Here is a 14,159-nt window from a genome sequence, read left to right as displayed (position 1 = left end):
GGTAACGTCTGCTCCGGGGCCAGGCTGTGCCCAGCAGGAGGAAGGCGACAAGCCGGGGGACAACACATCACCCGCCTGCCTCGGGACCCGCGGCTCTGTCCCCAGCTCGGGACCGCGAACGCCACCACCCCCCCGCCAGGGCCGGCGCTGCCGATGGCCACGTCCCCAGGAACACGAGCGGGGGACACGGTCACGCTTCCCGGTTATTTTGGGGAGGATAAATCAGGCGGGCGACAGGTGCGGGGCCGCGGCAGCCGGGGGTGAGTGACGGTTCAAGGGCAGCGGCGTGGGCAACGTGCGGCTCCGGCATCCCGGCTGTCCCCGGCTGTGACATCCCGGCTGTCCCCGGCTCCGGAGCCCCGGCTGTCCCCGGCTTTGGCATCCCGGCTGTCCCCGGCTTTGGCATCCCGGCTGTCCCCGGCTCCGGAGCCCCGGCTGTCCCCGGCTTTGGCATCCCGGCTGTCCCCGGCTCCGGAGCCCCGGCTGTCCCCGGCTTTGGCATCCCGGCTGTCCCCGGCTCCGGAGCCCCGGCTGTGACATCCCGGCTGTCCCCGGCTTTGGCATCCCGGCTGTCCCCGGCTTTGGCATCCCGGCTGTCGCCGGCTCCGGAGCCCCGGCTGTCCCCAGCTTTGGCATCCCGGCTGTCCCCGGCTCCGGTGCCCCAGCTGTCCCCACGTCCACCGGCCCGGCTGTCCCCAGCTCTGGCATCCCGGCTCCGGCGCTCCAGCTGTCCCCGGCTCCATCGCCCCGGCTGCGATGGTTTTTCCCCAGCTCCAGCGTCTTGTTTTTATCCAGCCCAAGTGTCCCAGCTGTCCCCACCTCTGACATCTCCACCGTCCCGAGCCCCGGCTGTCACCAGCTCCGGTCCCCAGCTCTAACTGTCCCCAGTCCGGCTGTCCCCAGCTCCCGTGTCTTGTTTGTTCCCTCTGGCTCTCCCCTTCCGTGGTGTTCTGGCTGCCCCCAGCTCCAGCAGCCCGTTTTTCCCCGTCCCCAGCCTCCCCGCTGTCCCCAGCCCCGCTGCTCTGTCTCCCCTTCCCAATCCCCAAATATTAACTAAAGGGGAACACAAGGGACAAAGGTCCCGCCCAGTGGCTCTCACTGTACGTACAAGTTTATATACAGAAAACGGCCAAAAAGGGGGAAACCCAGAAAAATATATATAAAGGGGAAGGGGCCGAGGTTGAGGGGACCGGAGCCACCCCCCGCCCGCGCCCCTCGCTCTGTACAGGACCCGGCCGGCGCTATTTACATCAGGGGCGTTTTTACAGGGGAAGGGGGCACCGCGCCGGCGATGCCCCCGGGGAAGACGGCACCCGGGCTGCTGCCAGGCTGCACCCTGGGCCGTGAAGGCACATGGGGCACCCCCGAGGGTGCCCCCAAGAAGACTCAGGCATCTGAGGAGGGACCCAGATATCCTGGGAGTGATCCAGAGGGGATCCCAGGCATCCCTGGAGTGATGCAGGGGTGGTCCCAGGCATTCCAGGAGCGAGCTAGGAGTGCCCAGGGGGTCCCAGGCATCCTGTGGATGACCCGGGGTGGGGTTTCCAGGCATTCTAGGGGTGATCCAGGGGTATACATAAAGTCTTGGGAATGGCCCAGGGGGGTCCCAGTGTCCCAGAGGTCATTCAGGAGTCCACAGGGATGTCCTGGGCATCCCAGGACTGATCCAGGAGTGACCAGGGCGTGTTCCAGGCATCCTGGGAGTGATCTAGGGATGCCCAGGTGGTTTCTGGGCATTATGGGGGTCACCCATAGGGTGGGAACATCCCAGGGCTGATCTAGGGTACCCAGGGGATGTTCCAGGCATCCCAGGGGTGACCCAGGGGTGCCCAGGGGGCTCCCAGGCATCCTTGGACTGAACCAGGGTTGCCCAGGGCGGGTCCCAAATGTCCCCAGGCAGGTCAGGAGCTGATGGCAGCCCCTCGCCTGGGACTCAGAAAGGCAGAGTGTCCATGAAGATCTTGTCAACGATGGGCGGCGGCGGCACCAGATCCTCCAGCTTGAGGTAGAAGATGCGCTGGAGGCCCTGGGTGCAGAGGCTGCGCAGCTCGGGCAGCTTCCCCAGCAGCTTGGAGAGGCAGCTGGAGCGGCCGGGCTCAGCCCCTGCTGCCGCCACGTGGTCCTTGAGGCAGCCCACGATGCGGTTCTGCAGCTCCTCCACCCGCTTGGGCTCCTTCAGCCCGTGCCGGTCTGGGGTGACACACAAGCTGTGGGACCGCGGGGACAGACACCGGCTGGGGACGGGGACAGGACGGGGCTGGAGCTGCGGGGGTCTCACCTGTGATGATGACGAGGGCGGCGAGGCAGGAGAAGGAGGGGACGTCGACGCTCATGCGGTGCAGGCTCTGGGAGAACTCGAGGATGGCGTCGATCCACTCCCCGAAGCCGCGCACGCACTGCTGCCGGTGCAGCACCACGCCGTTGCAGAAGATGAGTTTCCCTTCCTCCGGCTTGGAGCTGGCAGCACAAACCCGGTGTCACCCCTGGGTGCAGCTGGGGCTCCCCCTGCTCCGCACTGCCCCGGGGCTCACCGGTATGCCAGGCGCAGGATGAAGAGCTCCAGGAAGGCTGATTCCAGCAGGAGGTCCTGGTCCTCCTTGGGCAGCTCGGTGAAGCCCTGGATCTTCTCGGCCCACTTGCGGATGACGTCCATGGAGCCGGTGAGCAGGTCATAGAACTGCTGCACGTCCACCGAGTCCTCCTTCTCGAACGGGCACGGGGCTGACTCCTGGAACTGCGATGGGGAGGGGTCAGGGCTGGGATGGGATGGGGCGGGAATTGGGATTGGGATAGGATGGGTCAGGGTTGGGATGGGGATGGGGCAGGGTTGGGATGGGATGGGGCAGGGCTGGGATGGGGATGGGGCAGGGTTGGGATGGGGATGGGGCAGGACTGGGATGGGAATGGGTCAGGAATTGGGATGGTCAGGACCTGGGACAGAGGTGGATCAGGAATTGGGATGGGGATGGGTCAGGACCTGAGAAGTAGATGGGTGAGGAACTGGGTGGGAATGGGATCAGGACCTACGATGGGAACAGGTCAGGAACTGCTGGGTTAGCAACAGGGATGAGTTTGGATCAGGAACTGGGATGGGGATGGATCAGAAACTGGGATGAGGATGGGTCAGGATCCAGCCCCAGCCCTGGCATGGCCCTGGGCGGGGCACGGAGTGGCACCAGCCCTACCTTGGAGTAGTCGAGCTTGGTGGCACTGGGGATGGAGTCGATGTGAGCCCGCACCAGCGAGGTGATGAGGCTGACGGGGGACGCGTCTGGCGGCTGCTTGGGCTTGGAGGGGAGACGGCCCCGCCGCCCCTTCAGGCTGTCGGTCCGGACCACTGCGGTTGGAACTTGCAGTGAGTGTCTGCCCTGAGCGCAGCCAGAGAGGCTGCAGAGAGGGGACTCCCCACTCCTGCTGGGTACCCCCACCCGGGACGGGACCCCGCTACCTTCTTTGACCATGCCGACGGCCAGGCACTTCTGGAAGCGGCAGAACTGGCAGCGGTTCCTGCGCCGCTTGTCCACAGGGCAGTCCTTGTTGGCCAGGCAGATGTACTTGGCGTTCTTCTGCACTGTGCGCTGCGGGTGGGGAAGGAGCGGCCGAGCTCAGCCCGGGGCGCTGAGCTCCGAACAAAAGCCCTTCTGTCCTCCCCTGCCTCCCGCTCCAGCCCAGCATCCGGCTCCGTGTCCGTGGGGAGGGCCCCGCGCTCCCTGCCCTGCCCCTCCCCGGGACACCGCGCAGCATCCTCCTGCCGCCGCAAAGCACTGTGGGAATATCCCGGCAGCAGCGATGGCCCGGGGCTGCCCTTACCTTGAAGAAGCCCTTGCAGCCCTCGCAGGTGCGCACGCCGTAGTGCTGGCAGGACGCGTTGTCCCCGCAGACGGCGCAGCGGCCCTCGCCCGCCCCGGGGCTGCGCACCTTGGTGGGCGCCAGCGCCGGCCCCTCCAGCAGCGCCGAGCCGGGGGCCAGGGGCAGCCCCCCGAAACCCCTGGCAGGCCCCTGGCTCGGGGGGAAGGCGTCCGTGTCCAGCAGCCGCGGGTCCACGCGCGGCGAGGCGCCGAGCTGCCCCTTCAGGCTCGCGGGGGACCCACCGGGGCTGGGGGCCGGGGGTCCGAAGGCGAAGAAAGGCGGCTGCGACCCCCCGCCCTTGGCTGGCTCAGCCCAGGGCTGCCCACCCTCGTAGTTCGGCAGCGGCGAGTACGGCCCGAAGGAGCCCTCCCAGCCCGGGGCCTGCGGGGGCTGGAAGCCCGGCGTGGCGGGCGAGGGGATGGAGCAGGGGCTCCCGTAGCAGTCCGAGCCGCTGGAGGACAGGGTCTCGTCCGGCTGCCCCCCGAAGGCGCTGGGGTAGCAGCCGTACACCTGGAAGTCCTCCAGCTTGAAGGCGGCGGCGGCGCTGGGCTGGCCGCTTGCTGGCAGCTGGTAGAGGAAGGCGTCGAACTCGCCGGCGTAGCCCTCCATGAAGGTGCTGAAGCTGGGCAGGGCTGGGGAAGACGCCAGATCAGCTCCAGAAACTTCCATGGGGAATCGGCCGCCCTCGGGGCTGAGCAGCTCGGCCGGGCAGCGCTCGCAGGGGCCGGCGCCCGTGGTGCTGCACTGCGCCTGGATGCAGGGCATCTCTGCGGGGAGAGAGGGGCGTCAGCGGCACCCCGACACCCGGCAGGGCATCTGGGCAGGGGATGGAGACCGGGTGGGAACCGTGGGAAGCGCCCCTCGTGCTGGAACCGCACCTCCATAGCCGCTGGCTGCGTGGTGGCGGCCACCGCCGTCCCTGGGAAAGGTCACGGCACAGCCAATGGGCGCAAAGGACATTCCCCAAAACGCTGGCTTAGCAAAAGCCCCCGAAAGGGAAGGAGGGAGGAATGTGGCCAGCAGATTCCCAAGCCCTAGGGCTGGCCAAGAGAGCCAGAGTTGGGGCTGAAGTGGGTTCTGAGGATCTCACTTCCCCTGTAACCCCTGTTGGGGCTTTTTGGGAAAATCAGTGCAGGCAACACTCCGGGTGAGGGGGAGAGGAGCCCACCCTCTGTCCCTGGAGCCCCCCGGGGCTGTGCGTGGATCTGGTGGGACATAAGACAAGCAGAGTCCTGTGTCCAGCTGAAAGCCAAGCCAGAAGTGACCCCAATGGCAAGACGATAATGTAATTCATCTCGCAGACCTTTAAAGGTCACGCTGCACTGGCCCCCGGCCACGTCCTGGCACGGCCCTGCTGCCAGAGCCCCCGGATTCCCCCAGCCAAATCTGGGCAGCTCTCTGGGGCACCAAGAAAGCCGACACCCGCCAGGAGCTGGGTTTAAAAATATCCAGCGTGGGTCCGGCTCTGGTACCCACGGGATGGCACCAGCCCCCAGCCCCCTGCTGGTGGTCCCAGTGGAGTTTGTGCGTGTCCAGCTGGGTTAAGAGGGAACAGTGACCCCCGAGCTCCTCCTGTCCCCGAATGAAGCCGAGGGGAGCTGAGGCCGTGCTGGGTACACGCCCCGGGGGACACCGTCTGTGCCAGTGGGAGTTTTCCTTGCCTGCATGAAACCCCAGGCAGATGCAACGCCTCGACCCTTCCTGTGCTCCTTGTTTGAAGCTTTTGGCTCTCACCCCCTCGCTGACAGCATTTGGGGTCCCCTCTGCCCTGTGCCCCTCAGGGACCGGGCACAGATTCCCGCAGCAGCCTTTGCTCTGCCCACGGCCGGGTTCTGTCTGCAGATTCCTGGTTTGGGAGCGCGGGCAGCCGCCTGTGCCCAGCCCCGAGGCTGCCGCCTGTGCCCAGCCCCGAGGCTGCCGCCTGCACGGGCGGGTGGCAGCCGCTGGCACCGGGCCCCGGGCCGCGGGCGGGTGAGAGCAGCCGGTGGCACCGGGGGCGGCTCCCGCTGCCCCCAGCCCTGCTGGCACCTGCTGCCCGGTAATGCCGCAGCGGCTGCTGCCAGGCCCGCGGGGGCAGCGGGGGTTTGCCCGCACGGGGCTGGCTGCCTGCACATCCCTGCTCGCGGTGCCGCGTTCCCGGTTCCGTGACCGCTGCCTGCCCCGCTGCTGCCCTCTCCGGTTCCGTGACCGCTCTGCTCGGGGATCCCGGGGTGATGCCCGGTGTGGGGTGGCTCTGCCCCAGAGACGGGGCTGGCTGGGGTGCCGTGATGCGGGAACCAGCCCGCTCCCGCGTGGAGCGGCTCCCGGTCCTGCGCAGCTCCTCACAGACGCGAGGGTGGTGTTGGGCTCTTCCCGGGACCCCCGGGGCCGGGACCTCTCGCCCTGCCGACTCCCGCCGGGTGCGGGATTCCCGGCTTTTCCCGGTGCTACCGGCACTGCTGACCGGTTCCTCCCGGTGCTGCTGGGACGCCCGATGCCCTGCACCTCCCAGCGCCACGCGGGATGCCCGACTCGGCTCCTCCCGGTGCCACCGGATACCCACAAGGGGCAATCCCGCACAGCGCACACAGCCCGGTCCCTTCCACCGGGAACCCCGACTCTCGCCGGTGGCACCGGGGGTTCCTTCCACAGTGTCCTTCAGACACGCGAGCCCCGGCTCCACCGGGACGCGCGACCCGGTTGCCCGCGGAGCTACTGGGACACCCGACCACATCCATCCACCTTGCAGGACGCCCACCGCCCTGAGCCGCCGGTACCACCGGGATGCCCGACCCGGATCCCCTTGGCTCCACCTGACACGCCCGATCCGAATCCCTCCGGTGCCGCCCCGGACAACGGCTCCCGTTCCCCGCGTGCCACCGGGACATCCCACGCCGTGCGCCTCCCGCTGCCAACACGACCCCCTGCCCCCGGTGCCCCCCGCCCGGTGCCCGCATCCCGGTGCCGCCCGTACCCGGGTGCCGGCGCGGCGGCGCTCCGGTTCCTGCTCCTGCCACCGCCGCTCCGCGGGCTCCGCCGGGCTCCGGCCCCGCCACTACTTTCTCTTAAGCGCTCGGTGACGCGCGGGGCGGCGCGGGGCCGGTGACGCACGGGGGGGGCGGCCCCGGCGGGGGCGCGGCCGTGACGCACGAGGGGTTCCATTGACGCATCCGCGGCCCCGGCTAAAAATACCCCCGCGGCCCCGGCTAAAAATAGCTCGGGCGCCCCTCGTTTCCCCACATATCCCCCCGGGGCACCGGGGGCCGCCGGCGGGGGCAGGGAGGCCCCGGTGTCAGGGGTATCCCCGGTGTCCCCGGAGCCGGTGGCTCCTCGGTATGCACGGTGTCTCCTCGCTGCTGGGAACCCGGGGCTGGCGTTCCCCGGTGCCTCTATCCCCGCCGGTATTTCCGGTGTCCCCTCGTTGCTGGTACTCCGATGCGCCCACCCCCGATGCCCCCTCGGTGCTGGCATCACTTCAGTCCCCACCCCCGGTAGGCTCTCGGTGTCGGTATCCCCGGCGTCCCTTCGTTGCCGGTACCCCTATTCTCGGTGCCCTCTAGGCGTCAGTATCCCCGGTACCGTTATCCCCGGTGTCCCCTCAGTGTTGGCATCCCCGAAGCCCCCTCGGTGTCGGTATCTTCACCGCCCCATTCCCGGTGTCCCCCCGATGCCGCCTTCCCCGGTGGTCTCCCGTACCCCCGGTGCCGCTATGCCCAGTGCCCACGCGGGTATCTCCGGTGCTCAGCGGCGCCGGTACCCCCGGGCTCCTCCCGCTCGGTGCCGGGTGCGGGGGTAGTGCCGCGGGGTCCCGCCCCCGCCCGGTCCCCGCGGGGAGCCCCTGGCCGGGCCGATGGAAAGAGCGGCGGCTGCTGGCGGGCGCCGGCGCCGGGAACAGCGCCCGCGGGCTGGAAAGATGAGCTCAGCCCGTGCGGAGCCGGCCCGGGCCCGCGGGAGGCCGAAGGGTGAACGGAAGGGACCCAGAAGTCCGCAGCACCCTCCGGTGCCACGCCGGTACCCCATCAGTACCCTCCGGTGCCACGCCGATACCCCCTCAGTACCCTCCGGTACCATCCCGGTACCCTTCGGTACGACTCCAGCACCTCCCGCGATGCCCTCCGGTAGCACCCGCAGCTTCCCAGCCGGTACCCTCCGGTACTACCCCGGTACTCCCTTGGTATCTCCTGGTACCGACCCGGTACACGTCGGTACCGGCTCGGTCCCGCCCCTCGCCGTACCCGCCGGTTTCTGCTCCCAGGGACGCACCGGGGGTCTGGGGACACCCGGTCCGCTGTGCCCGGGCTGGCAGCGCCCCCGGGGGTGGCAGCGCCGTTAGTGCTCCCCCGTTAGTGCCCCGGTGTCCCGGGAGCCGCAGCCGGCACCGGGGGTGCTGCCGGGACCTCCGGTACCGGGACCCTTCCTGGCCTCACGAAACCCCCGGCCCCGCGAGCAGCAGCGGGGGCAGCCCGGCACCAGAGGGGTCCGGAGGGCGCACGGCGGTACCGGAGGCGGCGGTACCGGGACCGGGAGCCGTTCCCTCGCTCCGGCGCCGCTTCTGGCTGTCGCCCGCCCCCGACGGGATTCCGTGACATCACACCTGCCCGCTGACGTCACACCGGTCACTGACGTCTTGGGGATCCCGCGGCACCACCGGGGCCGCCCCCAAAGGGATCCCCCGGGCCCGGCGGGACTTGCCGAGGTCCCGGCGACGCGCGACGAGGGGCAGGGCCGGTGCCAGCCCGGGGATTCGGCCGCGGGTCCTCGGGACACGCCAGGCAGGAGGGTCGCAGAGCTGCCGGGGGTCCCAAAGCCACCGGGGGCGCGGAGCTGGGGGTCGCAGCCCCCCGCATCCCTCGCTTGGTGGCGGCGGTACCGGAGGCAGGAGGGCGGTACCGGCAGCCCCCGCAGCCGGGATTAGCCGTACCCCGGGAGAGGTCGCGGGCACTGCGATGGCTTCGGGGGAGGAAACCCGAGCCCAGCCGCCCTGGCAAGGCCACGGGGGTGCAGGGGGGGGACCCCTGTTCACATCAGCCCCAGGGATTCACCCCGACCCCCAGGTGGGGACAGGGGGACAGGATGACCGCCAGGCAGCCCCAGGTGGGCGTTGGGGCTTGCAGGGTGCCCGTGCCCGGGCGGTGATCAGCCGGTGCCCACGGCTGCCCCTGGCTCCGTGCCCCGGGCCTATATTTATCGGTAATGACAGGCTGCTCCGGGGCGTTCCCGGTCCGTACCCCGCAGCCTCGGCCCCCCGGCCCTGCCCGGCTCAGCCGGTGCCACGCGTGACCCCGGTGTGCCACGGCCATCTGCCCATTGCCGGGCACACGCAGCCCCAGGTCGGGGCTATAAAAAGCTCAGCGTGGGGTGGCAGCTGCCACGGGGGGTGCCGCGGTGGCTCTGACAGGAACGGGATGCTCCGAGCCCGGCAGCACGCGGGAGGACACCGGGAGCCGCCGGGGCTGCGGGAGCCAGACCATAAATGTCCAGCACGGAGCTGCCCTGGAACGGGGACAAGGCAGGAGAGGGTGGGGGAGCCAGCTGAGCCCCCACCCCCGCTCCACGGCACGCACAGACACCTGCAGTTCTCCCCTCTGGGGGCACGGGGAGGGCGAGGGGACAATTGGGGTCCCCAGACGTGCCACAGCTGGGACAGAGGGGAAACTGAGGCAGAGCAGAGGCCTGGGGGTGCTTTGTGCCCCCCAACTCCTCCGCGTGCTGCTTTGGTGGCTCTGGGGGACACTGAGGCATGTCGTGGGGGACCCCAGTGCCCGTCCCGCGTGGGCACCGTGTCCCCCGGCCGCGGAAGGGCTCGGGGTGGGACCCGCTTCCCGCCGGCTGCCGGAGGAAACGGGGCAGGAAGGGCCGGGCCGGGGCCCCGCAGCGCCGGGACGTGGCCGACGGCACCGGGGGCTGCGGCAGGCGGGGGGCACAGGGGGTCCCCGGGAGCTCGCTGACGGCCAAGGTGACATCAGGCGGTCACCCCAAGGCCACCCTGCCCGTCCTGGTCCCCACGGGGCTCTGTCCCCTCTCAGTCACAGCCACACATCGCCGCAAATCCTCTCTGTATTGGCGAGCACCGACGCGGTACAACAGCCCGGGGGGGTTGTGGGGGGCAGGGTGGGACCCCCCCAGGCTGCGGAGTGCGGGGCTCCCCCGGTGCTCCCCCCGTTCCCGAGGGTACAGCCGCTTCGGGAGGGTCCTCACGTCTGTCCCTTGGTGTCGTGTCCGTCCCTCAGCATCGGCCCGGGGGGAGCAAATCAGAACCCCTGGGGCCAACCCAAAAACCCAAACCTCCTTCCCGGAGGAGGTTTGCAGCCCCCAGGGCCGGGGGCCGGGGGAACGAAGCCCCTCGCAATAAATAAATAAATAGTCCTGGGGGTCCGGGGGGGGCTAGAGGTGACTCTCCTCCTCCTCCAGCGCCCGGTTGAGCCCCGGGATGAACTTGAGCAGCCGCCGGCGGAAGCTGCTGTGCCGGTTCTTGCGGGGGGCGGCTGCTCCGTCCCCGGGGTCCCCGGCCCGGGCCCAAAGCCTCCCCGCAGCCCCCGGTGGCCCCGCACACTTGAGGCTGGCGCTGCGGGCCAGGGCGGGTCGGGGGCGCGGCGGAGGGGGCGCGGGACCCCCGCTGTCCTCATCCTTGTCCTTGTCGCCATCCTTGTCCCCGTCCAGGGAGCTGGAAGAGGCGAAGACGCAGGTCTGGTAGAGGGAATCATCGCTGCCGCTGGCACGGGAGGAGCCCCCCGGCAGTCCCTCCCCCTGCAGGCACCAGCGGATGGACTCCAGCGTGTCGTAGATGCTGGGGTCTTTGGCCACCACACCTGATGGGGGACACGGGGGTGTCAGGGAGGGCGGCCGGTACCCCAAAATCCTCCCGCCAGCCCCCCCAGCCCCCACTCACCCCGCACCAGCCGCTGCTCCTGCACCATCAGCGAGCGAAACTCCCCCCACTTCTCATAGAGGGTTTGCTGTGGGGAGGGTGAGGGGGTGAGGACCCTGCTGAGGGGGTCCCCAGCCCCCCCATAACCCCCGCCAGCCCCTGCCCACCTTCAGGTACTGCAGCCGGGCCTCCAGCTCGGCCCTGCGGATGGACGTGCCATAGAGCGTGTCGAGCCTGTGGGTCAGCAGCCGTCAGCAGTGGGGGGCTGCAGCCACCCGGGCCCCCCCTGCGCCCCCCAGCTCACCGGAGAACATTGCCCGAGCTCTTGATGATCTCCACGATCTCCCGGTGCCGGATGCCCTCCACGTTCAGCCCGTTCACGCCCGTGATGGTGTCCCCTGGAGCCCAGGGTGAACCGGGGTTCAGGGGGGCTGCTCCCCGCTGCCAGGGCACCCCCCCAGCTCCCCCCAGGATGTTCTCACCAGCCTTGAGCCCCGCGGCCTCGGCCGGGCTCCCGTCGTGCACGCGGCACACGAAGGTGAACATCTCCACGCTGTTCCTGTCCTGGTGGTGCAGCCCGTAGGTCTGGAACGGGGGTCTGGTCAGGGCCACGGGGGCACCCCGACCCCCAGGAACCCCCCAGGGGCAGCCACAGGGCAGCAGGGCAGGGTTTCATTGCTGCTGGGTGAGCGGGGCAGCCCCGCAGCCCCTGGCAGGGGGGGTCTTGCCCTGCTGGCTGCACCCCAGGTGCCCCCCCGGCGGCACAGCCGGGGCAGGCTCGGTAACACGGCAACTCTGTCACCGCTAAAAATAACCCCCAGCTCAGAGACAACTTAAAAATACCCTCGATGCAAAGCAAGGTGCGGGTTGGAAGGGCGGGGAGCAGGGCACGGAGCAGCCAGGCTCAGCTCGGCTCAACACCCACCTGGATCTCGAAGCCGAAGGACTCCTCTGCCTTCTTCTCCAGCATCACCACCCTCCTGGGGGACACAGGGGTCAGGGGCAAGGCAGAGCCCCAGCACACCCAAACCTGCCCGTGCAAACCTCAGGCTCTTCTCAAAACGCTGCTTTGGCATCCCCAAGCACCTTTGCCTGAGATGGGATTCACCCCCCCTGCCCCCAGGGATGAGACCTCCCCAAATTTGCTGTGGCCTGAATGCTTGGGGTGCCAGGCAGGATGCCCACAGGGTCTGGGGTGCCTGAGCCCACCAGGGAGCAAGCTGTGACCCCATGGCTACTCTCACCTCCCCCGTAAAACCCCCCGAATATCCGGCCCTCCCGGGGGATCCAGAGGAACAATGTCCCGGGGCCAAGCTCCAACGCTCTGGGACAGGGACCCCAGCCCCACTCCTGTGCCCCCTGTCCCTACCTGTGCTCCTCTGGTGACTGGCTCGGGGATGCCCACTTGAACCCTGTGTCCTGCGGGAAAGGAAGAGCCATCAGCCCGAGGGGACACCCGAGGGGACATCCCTCACCTCCTCCAGGCTCGCCGTGTCCCAGCAGGACAGCACCAAACCCCGGGGGAGCACCGTGCCAAGCCGGCACCGAACCAGCACCCGGGTGCCCCCCGGGCATAACGGGGCTTTGATCGGGGCTCAAAGGCACCCTCAGAGCTGCCCCGTGCTCGCCCCACGCTTTGACGTCAGCCGCGCCGCACCCACCCCACGCCGCGCTCCGAGGGGCCCCGGCACAGAGGGGCCCTGTTGTGGTCACAAAGTCGGGATTTTTGTGCAAAATCCACCCCCCCCGGCCCAGACAATGTCCCTGTTGTGGCAGGCGCAGAGGCGTGGGCGGGTGGAGGGACTGGCAGGGCAGGACAGGACCCTCACCGCAGGGCAGGAGGTGACAGGGCTGTCCCCAAATGCCCCTGTGTGGCTGCCGGGCTCTGGCAGCTCCAGCACCACCATAAGCTGCCCCTTGAGAGTGGCACATGGCACGCCCCGGTGGCAGCCGGGTGCCAGCGGTTCCCTCTGCGCTCTGCCACACGGGTGTCACCAGATAGCGACCGACCTCCCCAATCGCACCCACGGGCGCAAAACCACCAGAATTGGGTGTGTTCACCAAAGGGAAAGTTGTCGCCTGTCACGCTGGGCCCCATGTCACCACAGTGACGGGAAGGTGACGTCCTGGACCCCTCAGGGACATGCCTGGTGGTGGCCTTGGCCGGTGAGCGGCAGCCAGGCCACCGAGCGGATCTGTGGCAGGCAGGGGGAGGCCACTTCTGCTCCGGATGTCGCTGTCGCTTCCCCCCAGCGCTCAGGAAGCACCACGGGCCCGGGGGGAGCGGCAGGGCGGTGTCGGTCCCAGCGTCACCACCGAGGAGTTTTTCCAGACCCGGGGTACTCTGTCACCCGGCCCTTACCCCCCTAAATCACACCCCGGGGTAGCCGGTGGCCGGTCCCTCGCCCTCCTCACCGGACAGAGCCCGGGGGGCCGTGGGGTCACGCGTGTCCCACGGACAGAGCCACCAACAGCGGGGTGGGGGTCTGGCCCTGCGCCCTGAAAGCTGCGGGGCAGGACATGGAGAGGGACCAGGACAGGATGTGGGGCTTGGGGGACACGGGGAAGGGGCACAGGGAAAACACCTGAGGGAACGTGGGGAGGGACCCGAAAATGACGTGGGGCTTGGGGGGAAAGCAGGGTGGGGGTACAGGGATGATACCGGGGCAGGAGCGGGCAGGATCCGGGACAGGATGTGACGCCTGGGGGGGACAACACGGAGCAAGCGGGACGGGGACACCGGGAAGATGCTGCGGAAGGATGGGACAGCGGTGAGGAGATGCTGGAGCAGGACAAGAGGCTGGGAGCGACCACCGGGGCAGGATCGGGACACCAGAGCGGGACCGGGACACGAGGAAAGCTCGGGCGGGCCCCCGGGGCAGGGGAAGAGCCCAGGAGGAGACACCGGAGCGGGACGGGGACACGAGGAAAGCTCGGGCGGGTTCCCGGGGCAGGGGAAGAGCCCAGGAGGAGACACCAGAGCAAACCCGCGGGGCGCAGGCACCAGCGGCCGGGCGGGCCGGGGACACGGCGCAGCCCCGCTCCTCCCGCAGTCCGTTACCGCCCGCGGCGCCCCTTCCCCCTCCGGTGCCGGTGCACAACCGGGGGCGCTGGGGCGACTCCCCCGCTTGCCCTGCAGCCCTACCTTGCGCACGCGGGGCAGGGTCCCGCCGGCCGCCGCCAGCGCTCGGTACAGCTCGGCGGGCCCGGGGTTCTCCGGGGCCACCGCCGGTGCCTCATCGTCCTTCGGCCGGAGCCGCCGCCGCCGCCGCCGCCGCAGGGTCATGGCCGGGCCGGGCCGGCCCGTGCGCCGCTATATGGCCCCCGGGGGCGGGGGCACGGCGGGGCGCGCCCCTTTCGGAGCCGAGCCCACCCACTTGGGCGTTAAACGCGGCTTTGGAGACAGACCACGCCCGGTGTCCGGCGGTGCCCGGCATCGCTCCGGGCCCGGGCCCCGAGTCGG

At 69.7% G+C, this 14,159-nt stretch overlaps 2 protein-coding genes across 2 annotated transcripts; both read right to left on the bottom strand.

Moving 5' to 3' along the window:
* Window positions 1-1,093: 1,093 nt before the first annotated feature.
* NR4A1 (nuclear receptor subfamily 4 group A member 1) lies at window positions 1,094-7,036 on the bottom strand. The gene is given in 8 exon segments (XM_030259361.4): window positions 1,094-2,190; window positions 2,279-2,457; window positions 2,532-2,734; window positions 3,186-3,337; window positions 3,449-3,578; window positions 3,811-4,616; window positions 6,803-6,840; window positions 6,842-7,036. Coding segments are annotated over 8 exon segments (1,914 nt in total). The 5' UTR covers window positions 6,991-7,036; the 3' UTR covers window positions 1,094-1,933.
* Window positions 7,037-9,867: 2,831 nt separating this feature from the next.
* Window positions 9,868-14,009, bottom strand: TAMALIN (trafficking regulator and scaffold protein tamalin). Its single transcript, XM_030259493.4, has 8 exons — window positions 13,842-14,009; window positions 12,066-12,115; window positions 11,622-11,676; window positions 11,179-11,281; window positions 11,001-11,094; window positions 10,864-10,930; window positions 10,718-10,784; window positions 9,868-10,637 (listed from the first exon to the last, which is right to left on the bottom strand). Exons 1-8 carry the CDS (start codon window positions 13,980-13,982, stop codon window positions 10,213-10,215), a joined length of 1,002 nt encoding a protein of 333 aa, XP_030115353.1. The 5' UTR covers window positions 13,983-14,009; the 3' UTR covers window positions 9,868-10,212.
* Window positions 14,010-14,159: the final 150 nt, after the last annotated feature.

Source organism: Taeniopygia guttata, chromosome 29 (assembly GCF_048771995.1).
Source record: "Taeniopygia guttata chromosome 29, bTaeGut7.mat, whole genome shotgun sequence".
In the NCBI taxonomy this organism is placed as follows: domain Eukaryota; kingdom Metazoa; phylum Chordata; class Aves; order Passeriformes; family Estrildidae; genus Taeniopygia; species Taeniopygia guttata.
Note: the sequence above shows the minus strand (reverse complement) of the source record. Positions and strands in the feature narration are given on the sequence as shown.

Coding starts and splice junctions, on each gene's coding strand:
- TAMALIN (XM_030259493.4), bottom strand. CDS start 13,982: ATGACCCTGCGGCGGCGGCGGCGGCGGCGGCTCCGGCCGAAGGACGAT. Junction 12,116..13,841: donor CCCTGCCCCGCGTGCGCAAG/GTAGGGCTGCAG, acceptor CCTTTCCCGCAG/GACACAGGGTTCAAGTGGGC. Junction 11,677..12,065: donor CAGTCACCAGAGGAGCACAG/GTAGGGACAGGG, acceptor TGTGTCCCCCAG/GAGGGTGGTGATGCTGGAGA.